Source organism: Brassica napus, chromosome C4 (genome assembly GCF_020379485.1).
Source record: "Brassica napus cultivar Da-Ae chromosome C4, Da-Ae, whole genome shotgun sequence".
In the NCBI taxonomy this organism is placed as follows: Eukaryota; Viridiplantae; Streptophyta; class Magnoliopsida; order Brassicales; family Brassicaceae; genus Brassica; species Brassica napus.
Window position 1 is genome coordinate 46,009,844 of NC_063447.1, and position 15,026 is coordinate 46,024,869.

General features: G+C 33.2%; 1 protein-coding gene and 1 long non-coding RNA gene across 2 annotated transcripts; one reads left to right on the forward strand and one right to left on the reverse strand.

The window, feature by feature from the left end:
- Positions 1-3,593: 3,593 nt before the first annotated feature.
- On the reverse strand, positions 3,594-5,430 carry LOC106389066 (6-phosphogluconate dehydrogenase, decarboxylating 3, chloroplastic-like). The gene has a single exon (XM_013829252.3). It carries the CDS (start codon positions 5,288-5,290, stop codon positions 3,827-3,829), a length of 1,464 nt encoding a protein of 487 aa, XP_013684706.2. The 5' UTR covers positions 5,291-5,430; the 3' UTR covers positions 3,594-3,826.
- A 6,915-nt stretch (positions 5,431-12,345) lies between these two features.
- On the forward strand, positions 12,346-13,777 carry LOC111210472. Its single transcript, XR_002661802.2, has 3 exons — positions 12,346-13,205; positions 13,289-13,476; positions 13,657-13,777. It is a non-coding gene; the product is annotated as an uncharacterized LOC111210472 (long non-coding RNA).
- The last annotated feature ends 1,249 nt before the right edge of the window (positions 13,778-15,026 follow it).

A 15,026-nucleotide genomic window follows, 5' to 3' on the forward strand; every position in this document is an offset into this window, starting at 1 on the left:
CAACCAGTGGTACAACCAGTGGTTCAAGATAATATCCATGAGGTATCCCAAGTCATACGTTTGGGTAATATTTGCTTGTTAGATGGATCTTGGACATCTTATGCTCACTTTAGTGGATGCGGCTGGGTATGGATGGACAGAGCTGGGAACATTCAACTTATGGGAACAAAGAATTTCACTCGACGCGAATCAGCTTTGCATTCGGAAGTAGAAGCACTGCGGTGGACGATGGAAAATATGCTTCAACACTCAACATGCCAGAGCTTCGGGACAGACTACAAGAAGCCGATTGCAATGATAAAGAACCCCCAGGCTTGGCCAAGCTTTGCGACAGAATTGGAGAGGATAGAGACGTTACAGATATGCTTCCCGGACTTCAACATCATTCATGTTCCACGGGCGCGCAATCAGACTTCAGATTTTTTAGCTAGGACTGCAAGATCCTTCCATAAGAAGTTATTTTTTATTGGTTGTTCTATTCCGGTTTGGTTACCCAGACCACCTCAAGTTTGAGTTATAGAATGGTCTTTCGACGTAAAAAAAAAAAAAAAAAACATCTCTTCTGAGATTCTAGATATTAATATTTGAGGAAGAAACAAATAACCTTGAGACATTCATGTCTCATCATAGTCTTATTTGTTTATGTACCATCATATTGTGGAAGAAAAATATTGAAGGAAAATATTAATGTCTAACTTGTTTCTTCTCAGCGTCATAGTCTACGACAGAATATGTCCAGGCTAAATGACATAATAATATAATATATTATATATATCACAATTCTGTCTTGATAGCAACAGAATTAAGCAAGGTTCCTTCAGCAAAGAGTAAATAAAAACAATACGTAGTAGAAACTAGACTTTGTATATAGCGTCTCACAGAGCTTTGACAATCGGTTGTTTTCATGTATATATCGATAAATATTTTAAATAAATTTAAAATAACTAAATCAATTTTTTATCTAAAAAAGAAACTAAAAACTAGAAATTTTGAAAAACATTTTTTTGGTGAAATTAGATTTTTTTAAATCTAATTTTAGAAAATACATAGCTTAAATTATATATGTTTTAATTTTTGATTCATCTATAAATATACGAGAAATTACCACAAATATCATATGCATAGTATCAAATTTCATGTTTACACTAACCAATTTTACCCTCACTTTTAATGAAAGACAAAAAACATTTATATCCTAAGGTTAACTAATCAAGACTTAGGGTTTAGAGTTGAGAGGTGAGATATTATTTTTCGAATATGAAATTTAGGATTCTAATAAATACATAAATAAATACTAAAAAAATAGAAATTTTTTTTAAAAAAATGTTTCAAACATAATTTTCCATTTTCAAAAACAAATTTTAGAAAAAACAAATTTTTAAAAAAAAAATCAGAAAAAAATTTATAAAAAAATACGAATTTGAAAAAGTATAATTCGAACAAGGGTATAATAGTCTTTTGCCACTTAACGAAGAAGATATTTTTGAAATATTATTTTAGTGGTGGTAAAGATAAATAATGGTACCATGAAAATGGTAAACATGAAATTCCCCCTAAATATACTCTTGTGTCTTTGTAATTTTGAAACACCTTTAGTTTATTATCTAAGACATGAGTCTGTAATGCTGATGACAAAAAAAAAAAAAAAAAAAGATGAAAATTGATTTTTAGCCTTAGCTTATTGGACTTGTTATGCTCACAGTTTTTCTGTTCGGTTTGTATTTATATTTACCATTTTAGTATTATATTCAATAATAATTTAAAATTAAAGTTATTCTGATACTTATTATTTTATACACTGATATAATTTGTATATCGAATTCTATAATGTTACGTTTAGCAATTTTTCAAGAATAATCAATAATGAAGAAATAATATGTTTATACTTTAAGTTTTTTTTTCCTACAAATATGCAAAAAAAATCTCTCTAAGCTTATAAAGTTTACCAAAAACATTAGTTGCTATTTTAAATACAAAGACTAAAGTTATGTTTTAACTATTATAATAACAAGAGTAATGGAGATTGTTGAGAAAAGAGAACTACCACCTTGTATTGAGGCATACGGAGGGAAAAAAATGTGAAACTACGGATTGTAAATCTGAATATGCCAGGAAAAGGAAAGGGGTTGCTCATTGCGTTATTGGCGGCCCATGATTTGGCAAAAAACTAAAACAACGAGATGCTTTTATCAAAAGAATAAAAGGAATACTTGTTCACCCTGATTTTTTTTATCAACATTGAAAATCAAATAATATTTATAATAATAAACACCTTTATCAAAGGAAAAAATAATATTAAACCATCATTATCGATGAAACCCTTTTTGGGTTCCTTGAAATTTTTTTTTTTTTTTGTGTTTTCGCTGATTTAAAAAAAAATTAAAAAGAAAACCAATCGCGGGCCGCCACGTGTTAGTAAGGCCCGCGAACAGTTCAAGAACACGTGTCAGTAGAGCCCGCAAACAGTTCAAGAAACAGATCAAAGTCGGTTCTTAACTCACCCCTTTTGTGACCTACTCTTAGCAAATTTGTGGGGGCCACTACCTCTTTTAGTGTAAAAACCCTCTAAAAATTAGAGATAATTATGCCCTTATTAATTGTTATTACTGTTTGTGACATGATAAAATGTATTAGGTTATCCAATATAAATAAAAATAACAAATATTGATATGTCGACCGGTTTTTGCCTTTTTCTTCACTAGAGTGAATTAAAAATATTATTTTATAGTTAGTGTTTAATTTCATATAAAGTTGAAAGAAAAAATAAAATAAATTTATTTTTAACAGTGTAGGAATCTTACAGATAATAAATAATTTTACTGTGTTTTTCTTATTGAATTAATTTATATTTTGGTTTTTCATGAAGTTTGAACTTAAAATTACTGGTGAATATCCAACAAGAAACTAATGAAATCCCAACGGAATTACACAATCATATTTCATCATATGAAGCGTAAATTTTTGAGAAATTAATTGTTTGAAATACACTAAATTGGATGCAACTATTCAAAAATACAATTTATAAAAATATTATAACATTTGGATTTAGAAAAGTTTACTGATTATTGTTTAGGAATTAGTATTTAAGGGGTAAGATTGAATTTGTAAACTTTTATAAATTATTCTTAAACATTTATAAATAAAAGTTAATTTTGTTTTTTCATAATAAACTTAAGGTATTTATTAAAATGATTATCATTTAAATGTAAATTTGAAAAGTAATATCATAAAAGTAATATCAAATTTAAGGTAAAGTTAGAATTTCCTCTAAATTTTTAATAGTGTATATATGAAAACTCGAGGAGGAAACTTCAAATGAAGTCGTAGAAGAAGATCTAATATCAAATGGGCTCTTTCTATATAGCCCAAATACGTTCATAGTTTGACTTTTTTTGAATATATAAAACTCTAGGAGGAAACTTCAAATTTATCAGGAACTGAAAAAGTTCATCAGTAAATCAAATCAATTTCTAAAGAAAGCTCCGTCTCTCGTTAACAATTTGGAACTAACCCTTCGAACCCCTTGCCTAAAAGAAACACGAACCAGAACAGAAAACCTAAAAAACAGAATCTCTCAGACAGCAAAAACAGAGTCAGGGCATTGCATTTCTTATTAGAACTGAACAAAATAAGCGGAAACAATTTGTTTGTTTTGTTTTCGTTTTCTATGCCTTCAAAAGCATGAAACTATCTTTTTTTCAAAGGATTAAAATCATGGAAACAAAGCCCTACACAACATGAAAAGCTTTAGGGAAAAAGCAAACACACTGAATTCAGAATTAAGCACAAGACAAAGCGTGAGAAAGAGAGGATAACCCTCAACAATCTAATTCCCCTTCCTAGCAAGCTTAGTCCATTCCGTGTGGTACGCACCAGGACGATCGGTCCTCTCATACGTATGAGCTCCAAAGAGATCTCTCTGCGCCTGAACCAGATTCGCAGGCAATCTCGCACGCCTGTAAGTGTCGAAGTAGGCAAGACTCGCGCACATTCCCGGCGTGCTTATTCCCGCAGAGATGGCCAAACCCACGACTCTCCTCCACGCAGCTTGCCTCTGAACCATCTCTTTAGCGAAATCAGGATCAACCACCAAACTCGCCAGGTTCGGGTTCCTCTGGTAAGCTTTCTTGATCCTGTCCAAGAACACCGCCCTGATAATACACCCTCCTTTCCAAATCCGAGCCATCTCGCCGAGATTCAAGTTCCACTCCTTCTCCACACTCTTAGCTCTAAGCAAATTCATCCCTTGAGCATAACTACAGATCTTAGAAGCGTACAAAGCTTGCCTCACATCATCAATCAACCTCTTTTTATCAATCCCATGAGATGCAGAACCAATATCCTCCTTCAACCCAGCTTCCTTCAACACTTTGGCAGCATTCTCCCTCTCGTCCTTGAGTCCACTCAAGTACCTACAATCCAACGAGGCAGCGATAGTCGGCGCCGCCACTGAGAGCTCAGCCGCCTGCTGAACAGTCCATTTCCCGGTTCCTTTCATTCCCGTCTTATCCAAAATCTTATCAACTAACTCTCCATCCCCAAACTCATCCTTAACCCTAAAAATATCCGAAGTAATCTCAACCAAGAAACTCTCCAGCTCACCTCGGTTCCACTCTGTAAAAATCTCCGCAAGCTCGTCATTGCTTAACCCCCCAACGTTCTTCAAAACATCGTACGCCTCGGAAATGAGCTGCATGTCACCGTACTCGATCCCATTATGAACCATTTTCACGAAGTTCCCAGATCCGCCTTCTCCTATATAAGTCACGCAGGGACCGTCCTCCACCTGAGCGGCGACTTTCTCGAGAATGTCTTTAACGTTGTTATAGGCCTGGAAAGAACCTCCAGGCATGAGGGAGGGGCCGTTACGAGCCCCTTCCTCGCCTCCGGAGACTCCCATCCCCAAGTAGAGCAATCCTTTCTTCTCAGCTTCAACGATTCGTCGCTCTGTGTTCTGGTACCACTCGTTACCGCCGTCGATGATGCAGTCACCGGGCTCCATGTACTCGGAGAGGGCGGAGATGGTCTGGTCAACGGGGGCGCCGGCTTTGACGAGGATGATGACGGATCTGGGGCGCTGGATGGAGAGGACGAAGTCGCGAGGGGAGTATTGGCCGGAGACTGGGAGCTTGCCTTCTTCGGAGGCGCGATCTAGGGTTTCGTCGACTTTGGAGGTGGTTCGGTTGTAGACCGAGATGGGGAAGCCTTTGTCGGCGATGTTCAGGGCGAGGTTTTGGCCCATGACGGCGAGGCCGGCGAGACCAATGCGGGAGAGAGCGGCGGACTCCATTTGAGAGAGTTGGTAGAGAGAGGTTGGTGATGGGGGGAGAGTGGCGGAGATATTTATAAGGGTGAAAGTGACGGACTCGTCGATGGAGCCAAGAGACAAAGGGGAAGGCGACTTAACAAACTGGTGAAGAGTTGAATCTCGTTTTGTTAGGTGAGGTTGTAAGATGCTGATGGACTCAGAACGGTGCCGTTTCTCTATATTACTATAACATCGATAAACCAAACCAAATTGGTGCGATCTAAACCAAAAGCAATAAGTGATTTGAACTTCCTAATCAAATTATTGATTAGTTTAATTGGTTTAACTGGTTCGTTGAGTCTTTGACTTTGTATGGTTGACCAAAGTGCAGTTCTCTCATCCTATCAGAGACAATGGCGGACCCAGCATTAATTTTAATTTTAAGGGGGTTCAATACATAACTAAAGAAAAAAATTAAAATGTGAAATGGGGTCAAGGAGGGATCGAACCTGAATTTAAGGGGTGTGAACAGGCAAAATTAACCATCGAAGCTATTTAATTTCCATGACTTCTATTGGATGTCATATGATCTTCTTCTTCCCTTTGTGGGTCCGCCACTGATCAGAGACAAACCTTACCAAAAATTCACTTTTTTTCTTTTAACTTACACAATTTGTAAACAACAAAAAATGTTGAGAGCAAAAAGAACAAAACAGTTTCAAACGGTCAAAAAGAATTCCACAGTCTATGGCTTCTTATGGTGCTTTTATGGATCAAGTACTATAGTAACTTTTGTCAGATAGATAAAGAGACTCTGAATTTGAGGCTTTCAATGTTTCGTGAATCCGAAGGTGAGGAAAACGGAAATAGACTATCAGTGAACTTTCAAATGTGTTATTGGTGATAATATAAGCAAAGGCTTCCTTGTAAGGATGCGATATAACCAAATCACATTGTTAGCTTTGGCCTCTTCGAAAGTGTAGACTCATTACCCGGTTGCTTCCAAATAATAACAAGAGGCATCTGAGAGGCTTTATGAGTTTACTCCCAATCTTTTCACATTGTGAACTAGCTATTGCTTAGGTCTCCTCACTGTCGAGCATTAGTATTTGGAATACAGTTATACAACACAAACCAATTTCGTCAGTTTCTTTTGTTAAATTGATTGTTGATGATGCTCCACTTTATGGTCAATGCGATTATGGAATCCTTAAGGTTTCAAATAGAAAGGAGCTGCTTCATCTATTTTATCAAAGAAGCGGTTAGGCTTTTGTAGTTTAGGCTGATATTCATTTCTAATCGACATTTTCTTTGTACTATGTTGTGTATACAATTATACAAAGACTTGTAGTATAGTTGTCACTCTTAAGCTCTAATGTATAAACTACAGTATAACTTAGTCAACACAAGACTTTGTAAGAGTATAGTTTGTTAAGAACAAGGATATGATATGCAAATTACAATTTAACTCAGTCCTGGTTAGAATGATAATCGTAATAGCTATAGAACCTGATATCAATCTCAAGATTAACTCATGCAGCAGAGGTTGTAAGATGACACAAGACATTGGAACAACATAGCTTATACTTTCAATCCTCAAAGAAGAATAATCAAAAGTGAAACTTTGAATAAGAAAATCCCAGCAAACACAGATTCGAAGCACGAGTTCGATCTCGCATTATCATAATCTAGTTGATTCCATCCAGAGCGTATAAAAAGCATAGATAAAGCATTCGAAAACACAGCTACTGAAAAACATAAAAAAGATCCGGAGACTTACGCCATTACTAATGTGGACATGATACCAATAAACTTTTTAGGTGTGAAAATAGTGCATTTGGAGCTGAACCAAAAGCCTAACTACACTAAATCTTTTCTACATTTTGATGTATCTATACAAAGAATATGTCTCAAAGACAATTTTATAATAAAACACATCATGATTGAGAATCATTGGAATCTAAGAGCATAATTATTGTTGAAATACTCTATAATATCTATTGTGATGAAATATTAATAACTTTATAATATCTTAGTATCTAAATAACTTTTTTAAAACCCTAAATCAATAAAAAGTTAACATATATACATACGTATCTCATACCTTTTTTTAGAATATCTCTACTAAGATACATATTTTGCTTACAATTTTTTTTTTTGTTTTCTAATTCTTTTTGTTATTATATTGTGTAGATACTCTCCAGTAATTCGTAACTTTGTTGTAGAAATAATAGTGTAAGCTTTCAACTGACTTCATATGTTGTGAATTTTCTATCTCTAATAATACCTTTTTCAAGATTCATATGTTGTGAATTTTCTATCTTTAATAATACTCTTTTCACAGTTTCTTGAAGGGTGTCATCGTGGACCTGATTATTGTATTTTTTCCTACATTTTACCTTTGAGTATTTATATCTTTTTCTCTAGATTTTGGTTTTTATTGGGCTCATACTTCTAACTCATGCATATGCTGAATTTGCATCTTCCCAACTTTTTTGAATTGCATATCCTGATTGGGAATTTGCATCCTTTTTTTGAATTTGCATCTTCCCAACTTTTGCATGGGAATTGCGGAATTGCAAAAGTGAGGAGTAAAGAGATAAGTAGAGTCAGATGGAGCTCTACTCAAGTTATTAGGAGTCGCGTGGGTAGTACGAAATCATAGAGGTGTTGTGATCTGCCATAGCAGGAGACCCTTTTTAGAGGTAATTAATAGGGAAGAGGCCACGTTTGCTACAATACTATGGGCAGTGGAGAGTATGGTCAACTTACGCTTCAATAAAAAATCATAATGGCAGGTGAGTATGATGATTTATTTGACGCGGCATCTCGTCCGCAAGCGTGGCCAGCCTTTGGTTTTCAGGTAGAGGAGATTAAGCTGAAACTGTAAGGCATAGAACAGTATTAGTTGTTGGTTGTGAAAAAAGAAGCAAATAGAGAGGCTACTTTCATCACTCAAAGTGTTACAAGACAAAGACAGGTGCAATCTTACGTCGCACAATGACATCCGGCTTGGCTATTTGAGCTCTTTGTGAATGAAAACCGCCACCTCTAATGGTTGCTTTTTGTTGATTGTTGTGGTCCTTGTCACTAACTGGTTTAAGAGAGAGGGCTGTGCTTTTGAGTTTGTTATTAGGTCCCAAGATAGCTTGGGAAGTTGTATTGAATCATTTACATATAATGAATTTAAGAGGGGAAGAAAACAAGATAGGTTTACGGTTTGTGTAACAAGGACAAGGCTTCAACATGTTTACATGTAATTTTTTCGTGAGGTTATAAGAGAGCCGATTGGACTCAGAACGGTGCCGTTTTCCTCTATGTTATTGATAAACCAAACCGAATTGGTACGATCTAAACCAAACCGAGCAAGACATTTGAATACAAAACAACAAATATTTCTCTCATCCCATCACCTTACCAAAGACTTGTTTTTTTTTTCTTTCTTATCTACACAATCTGAATACAAAACAACAAATATTGTTTTGAAACAAGTTGAGGTATCTTTGGAGCAAAAAGAACAAAATAGTGTATTTTGGTCAAGAAGACCATTCCTCAGTCTCTTAACATATAAAGAAAGATGAGACTATAAATTGTGAACTATGAGAGATTTAATTAGCTTTTTATTAATTTTTGCGGACTATTTCATATATATTTGGATATTAATACACATCAAATTTTGAATTCTAATGTTTTGTAAATTATTTATGATCATGTATTGTATAGTAGCAGTATATATAGATAATATATCACAAAAGATAATATAACAACATATGTTTTTTTTTCAAACGAAGATTCTTTGAAAGCTTTTTAGTCTATCCACTCAAACAAATTAAATCAACCAATAAAATTGTAAGAAAAACATGTCATTTATATTAATAAAATTTTATAAAAAAACAATAAATATGAAAAATAATATTATATATTTTTTGAAATTTCATTATTTTAAATAACCTTATATTCAAAAAATCTATAAGATAAAAATCATTTAACAGAAGTTCACTTGATAAATAGATAAAATCTTTAAAAAATTAGAAAAGTCGACAAACCTGGAGTTTATGATTCCGGCAGGAGAGGTATTCTTTACTGCGCTCTAGCAACAAGACAGCTAGCCGATCAGTCGTAACTGCCCCCGACAAGCAAAATCTTAAAACACTTAAAACTCTAAAAATTTATATATGTCAAAATATAGTATTGTAAATATATAAATAATGATAATCATAAAAATTATAATTATACATCTGTCACAAATATTTGTTTTTGTTTGTTGAGTTTTCAAAATCCATGCAAATATGGCTTCAAATGGTGAGAAAGATAAACACTAGCATCCCCTTATTATTAAAAAAGAAACATTTAAAAAAAAAAAACCTAATTTTATGTATTATTAACAAATTTGCCATCAACCCTTTATTCATTATATCACTTATCATTTATTATATCATTAATCAAAATATATTAGTTTAAATGTGTTCCCATCAGATTCTTAATTGGTCATACATATAGAAACCAACTAATAGATCGTATATGAAATTTATTATATCTTATATCTGATAAATATAATCGTATTTGCATTAAAAAATAAACTGTATTAAAAATGTATTTGGCATGCACATCCATTCAAATTCTTACATAATGATGTCCAATAAATCACAAAGAAAAAAAGATCAAACTATTGTCATCTTTCTATTATCTTATTTTATGTTTTTTTGTAAGATAATGTACAACAAATTGAAATATTTAAAAGTTTGGAAATGAAAAATATTATAGTATAAATCTCTAGTTGTAATAAACGAATACTAAGTAACAAAAGAAAAACTACATGATTTAAATGGTCACATTCTCAACTAACAGTAACATCATTTATTAATCATCTTATATTTTGGAACTCAGAAAATAACTTTTTGTACATAATCATCCTGTTTTAAGATTAGAAAATATATATACTTTGTCAACTTTTCATTGAAATGTTAAAAACAACATTTTTGTATAAAATAGAGTAGCATGTTTTAGTCATAAATTAACGATGGTCATCTTGTTGACCAACATAATACTGTATCTAGGCCTGGGGCGTTCGGGTATCCGTTGGTGTTCGAATCGGGTTTTTCGGGTTTTCGGGTTTATGCTCCTAGATTCCATACTAGAATTTTATTAGTACGGATCAGGTTCGGATAATAACACTTCGGGTTCGGTTCAAAATTGTATTACGTCCTAAAACCCATAGATTAATCATATATCGTACGGATTCGGGTTATATCGGTTCGGTTCGGATATAACCAAAGTAAAAAACAATAATTTTGAAGCAAAACATAAAGAAAAATATCAAAATTAAATAAAAATTAATCTATCACACATAAAATTAATAAAATAACAATAAATTATTAAATCAAGCATGAAAACAAACATCATTTGTAAACAATATATATTGCCTTAGAGAGAGTATACTTTTTATTTCAATGAGCAAATTATAAAATACTTATTTATAACTAATTGTGTACTTACAACATTTATTAAAGCTGTAATATTTATTATTATATATCATATTACCACAAATATTGAATTTAATAATTGAAATAGTTATATATATTTTAAAATATTTATATTGACTATTAATTTTAGATTTTTCGGGTTACTCGTTCGGGTTCGGTTAATAACACTTGAGTTCAGATAGTTTTTGTACCACCCTACAAGACCCGTTCAGGTATTTTTACATTTCGGATCGGATAACGGATCGGATAACGGATCGGGTTTTTCGGTTCGGGTTAAGTTCGGATTTCGGGTTCCGGATTTTATGCCCAAGCCTAATTGTATCCAATGATTTGCTTATTTGCTCTTTTTTTTCAGTTTGTAGAGTACAGTAAAAAAAGAGGTACAATAATACTCCTTTTCTATATATGTATGGATCTAAAGAAGGTGAGGTGCACTTGCTTCCAAGAATTTTATAACATTTATACATGGTTAAAGTTAATTTCGGATAACTGAAGAGAATGAATTCCTTTTATTTGCACACGAAAAAATAAAGAATTCGATGCCTGAAGGCCCTGAACATTGAAAAATGAGAAATTGCATTGAAATGGTAAAAAAAAAAACTATTTCTAATACCGTATTTTTTTTATAATTAGGCAATATTTAAAAACAATTCTAATATCTTATTAATATTTTTATAAAAACACTATTTTTTACTTTCTTAAATAATTCATTTATTGATTATCATCAAAATCACTCATAAAAAAATAATATCTGATTAGCCCTTCATAACAAACGTGGTCAATAATAAGAGGTGATGTCAAAAGATATATTTTTTGTCAATATAGTTTTCTGTATCTTTTACCTTTTTAAGAATTTTTTTATGAATCAATGAAATATCAAACTGTCATAAAAAAGCCACACAAAATCACACAATATTTTACTAATATGATGGTCTTAGAAAAATAATTTAAGATTTTGTATTTTTTTACACAAGCAGGATATATTTGAAAGTTCTAAATTTATCAAATGAAATGCTTATCGTGATTTAAGTACCTATGGAAAGTTGAAATTTCCCACCATTCTTTCTGTAAATTAAATGGTGATATCTAAGTTTGAATTTAATTTTACTAAAATTTCAAGAATGAACACGGCCCTAGTTAAAAAAAAAGAATAAATATTACCCAAATAAGAAAACAGTTCGCTCGTCAAAGTAAAAATCTATTTGCAATTCTATAAAGTAAATTAGGGGTAGGCGTTCGGGTTCGGATCAGGTATGTTAGATTTTCGGGTATTTTGGTATAGAGGTGTAGATCCTGTTCGGGTATTTCTGTACTTCGGATCAGGATCGGGTATTTTTGGTTCGGATTCGGTTATTTCGGATCGGATTCAGATATTTAGAAGTTGAATAAAATAATTAAATTTTTTATTTCTCAAATTTCTTGTATCTAAAAATATAACTTTCATTTAACTATTTTTTATTTTTAATAGATTGAATGGTTAATAGATTTAGACATTACATTTTGAAACTAAAAATACATTAATTTGGTTGTTGTTTTTAAATTTTTGAGGTAACTTTTTCTTAATTTTTGAAATAAAAAGCTTGACATGCATTTTAAGTGTAGTATCAATATAAATATTTTATATAAAATAAGAGATGTAAACTAGAAATATAAAGTTAATTATACATATGTTCGGTTATCTTCGGATATCTATTCGGGGTCGGATACTACCCGTTCGGATTCGGATATCCAATCTCTTCTAATTCAATACCCGTTCGGATATTTTGCTACTTCGGTTCGGATTTCGGTTTGGTTTTTCGGATCGGGTTCGGATGCGGCTTCGGATATCGGGTAAAATGCCTACCCTAAAGTAAATGATGAAATCTTAAAAATACTAAAATATCTTCAACATTAAGGTGTACACGTCCGATTAAATAATCCACCGATCAAAATACATTTCAGTGCCACCTCCCTTATGAATTACCATATCAATTTTATATCAGTACTAATCAAGAGATTTGCGCTTCTCCGGAAACGATTAATGATAAAGACCTTTTTGCCTTTCTTCTTCCAAAACGAACAACTTCCAGGCTTATAACTCTTATTTTTGCTTTGGCACTTTCCAAACTTTTTTTTTTGTTTCAGATTTCTAATTATAACATTGATTCTTGAAATCACCTCCTTTGGTAAAAAAAGAAAGAATTGATGGTTGATGAGTCTCACAGAGTAATCGTTACTTTATGTTTCTCCAGATTTTTCTTGCTGATGAGTGATGGTCGTGTAATTCATATTCATGTCCTCATAATCAGCTTTGCATCCACAAGAATCTTCCTTCGAATAATCTGAGAGCAACCGATGCATATATTTTGAGGATTTTCCCCAAATCTTATTTATCTTCTACCCGTTGGTAGAGTAGGAGAATCTCATGTTTGTTATCTGAATTAGGAGACCAAAGCAGAGGAAGAACTTGAACGGAAGAAAAGAAGGATGTCAAGGTTTGGTTTGATTTTTTTTTTGGTTCTCTTCAAATGGTAAGAATCAACGTAGTTAGGATGAGCCCAAAGTTGTTCTGATCCAGGTTTTTCAGGAGGTTAAAGAGGAAGATCTTGAGGATTTTTTTATCAGACATGCGTATTTGGATCCATGGAAAATCAGCAGATGTTTTGTAAAGATGTTACAAGACACTAGAACTAACTGATTCCATACAGACAAGAACAAGACATAATGAGAAACAACATAAATAAACTTTCAATTCTTAAACAAAAGGTTATTGCTAAATAAACTTTCAATTATAAAACACCAATCTATTGTCGTTCTTACGGTTTGTTCTCTTTTTTCTTTTTTTTTTTTCGAACCCAATGTTATGATATTTATCAAACAAATAACAAAACTTGTTTGGTGGTAATTAACGTTGACATGCTCTTGTGTTGTTCATGTACAAAACAGACAGAGCAAAGTACAAGGCTACTGGCCTGCAAGAAACTGGACGAAAAAGTATGACATGGGCTAACAAACAAAACATTTGTTTGCTTCAGCAACAAGTTATTTTTTTAAGCCGTACTCTTGTCTTGTTTTTAACTTCAAATAATAAGCTCAAAGTGTCCTTATTGTCCGTTTGTACGATATGTTTATGGTTTTTATTCCTTAATTTGACAATGGAAGCTTTTATTCTTGAAGGTATGTTTGCTAATATGTATATCGTTCATTATAAGTTTATTTAAGCTTGGTTGGTTCATTATGCATGTTGTCCGTTCATTGTCTGATCTTTATGCATATCGTCTCGGTCTACATAAAACACCGGTTGGTTCAGGACATCGTGTTCACTTTTTGGTAAAATAAACCCGACAAATATTAACTATGAGTGGTTCAAGGCTTAAAAATGCCACCAACTCAACCACAGTGAATTTTTCGCACACTCTCGATAAGTGTGTCTAGTCTAGTCAAGATTAGAATAAGTATAGTTTTTAGAATCTATCGAATCTTCATTTAAGTCTTGCATATGTTTAGAGTCATGTCTATTCATGTGGGGATTGTTGGACCTAATTATTAAAGACTAATGGCTAAATTAATAATAGGCAAATCTGTGAATACAAATGGGCCTCGGCCTTATGTGTTTTAATGAAAGAAAGGGGAGAGAGAGATGAAGGCTCTCCACGCGAGCCGCCACTGTCCGGCCGGCTCTGCTGGCGTGGGCATGTGCTTGGGCGTGGGAGTGTACTTGGGCTTGATCTTGGGTCTTGGGTCTTGGTGGAAGGCCTCCGGGCCAATAAGATTCTTTTTGGACCAAGTTAAGCTCTAACGTTTTTTACCCATTTAATACTCAAAAAACAACATGATGTTTGTGTTTAAACGACATGTAGTTCGTCTTAAAACAACATGAAATTTATCTGTTCGCAAAAGATCAGAACGAGTCAACAACATAAGAAAATCTTGCAGAGAAAGTTTCTCAACTCTCCACTCCCGAGATTTCAGAGATTTCGCTAACATGCTTCGCCAGTTACGAAATTCAAACTCTCATTTCTTCTTTAAATACCCGTCTTCTCTTCTTTATTATTTACTACTTTTTGTATCGAAACCTTTTTCACTGCGAGAAACATCCAGGAAAAATTCCTTGGCGTAAGTAGTTCGAGAGTGTTTCATAACTCAATAGTTCGTACATGTTGTTCACAAGTGCCGCGTGGTAAGCTACCATGGTTTTTTCTTAGGACTCATATTCGTATAGATCTGCCGCACTAACAGAACGACTATTCAAAGTTAAGGAAAGAGGTTCTTCTCGACTCTATGATTTCATTTTCGTTTTGTTTTTGAATCGTGTA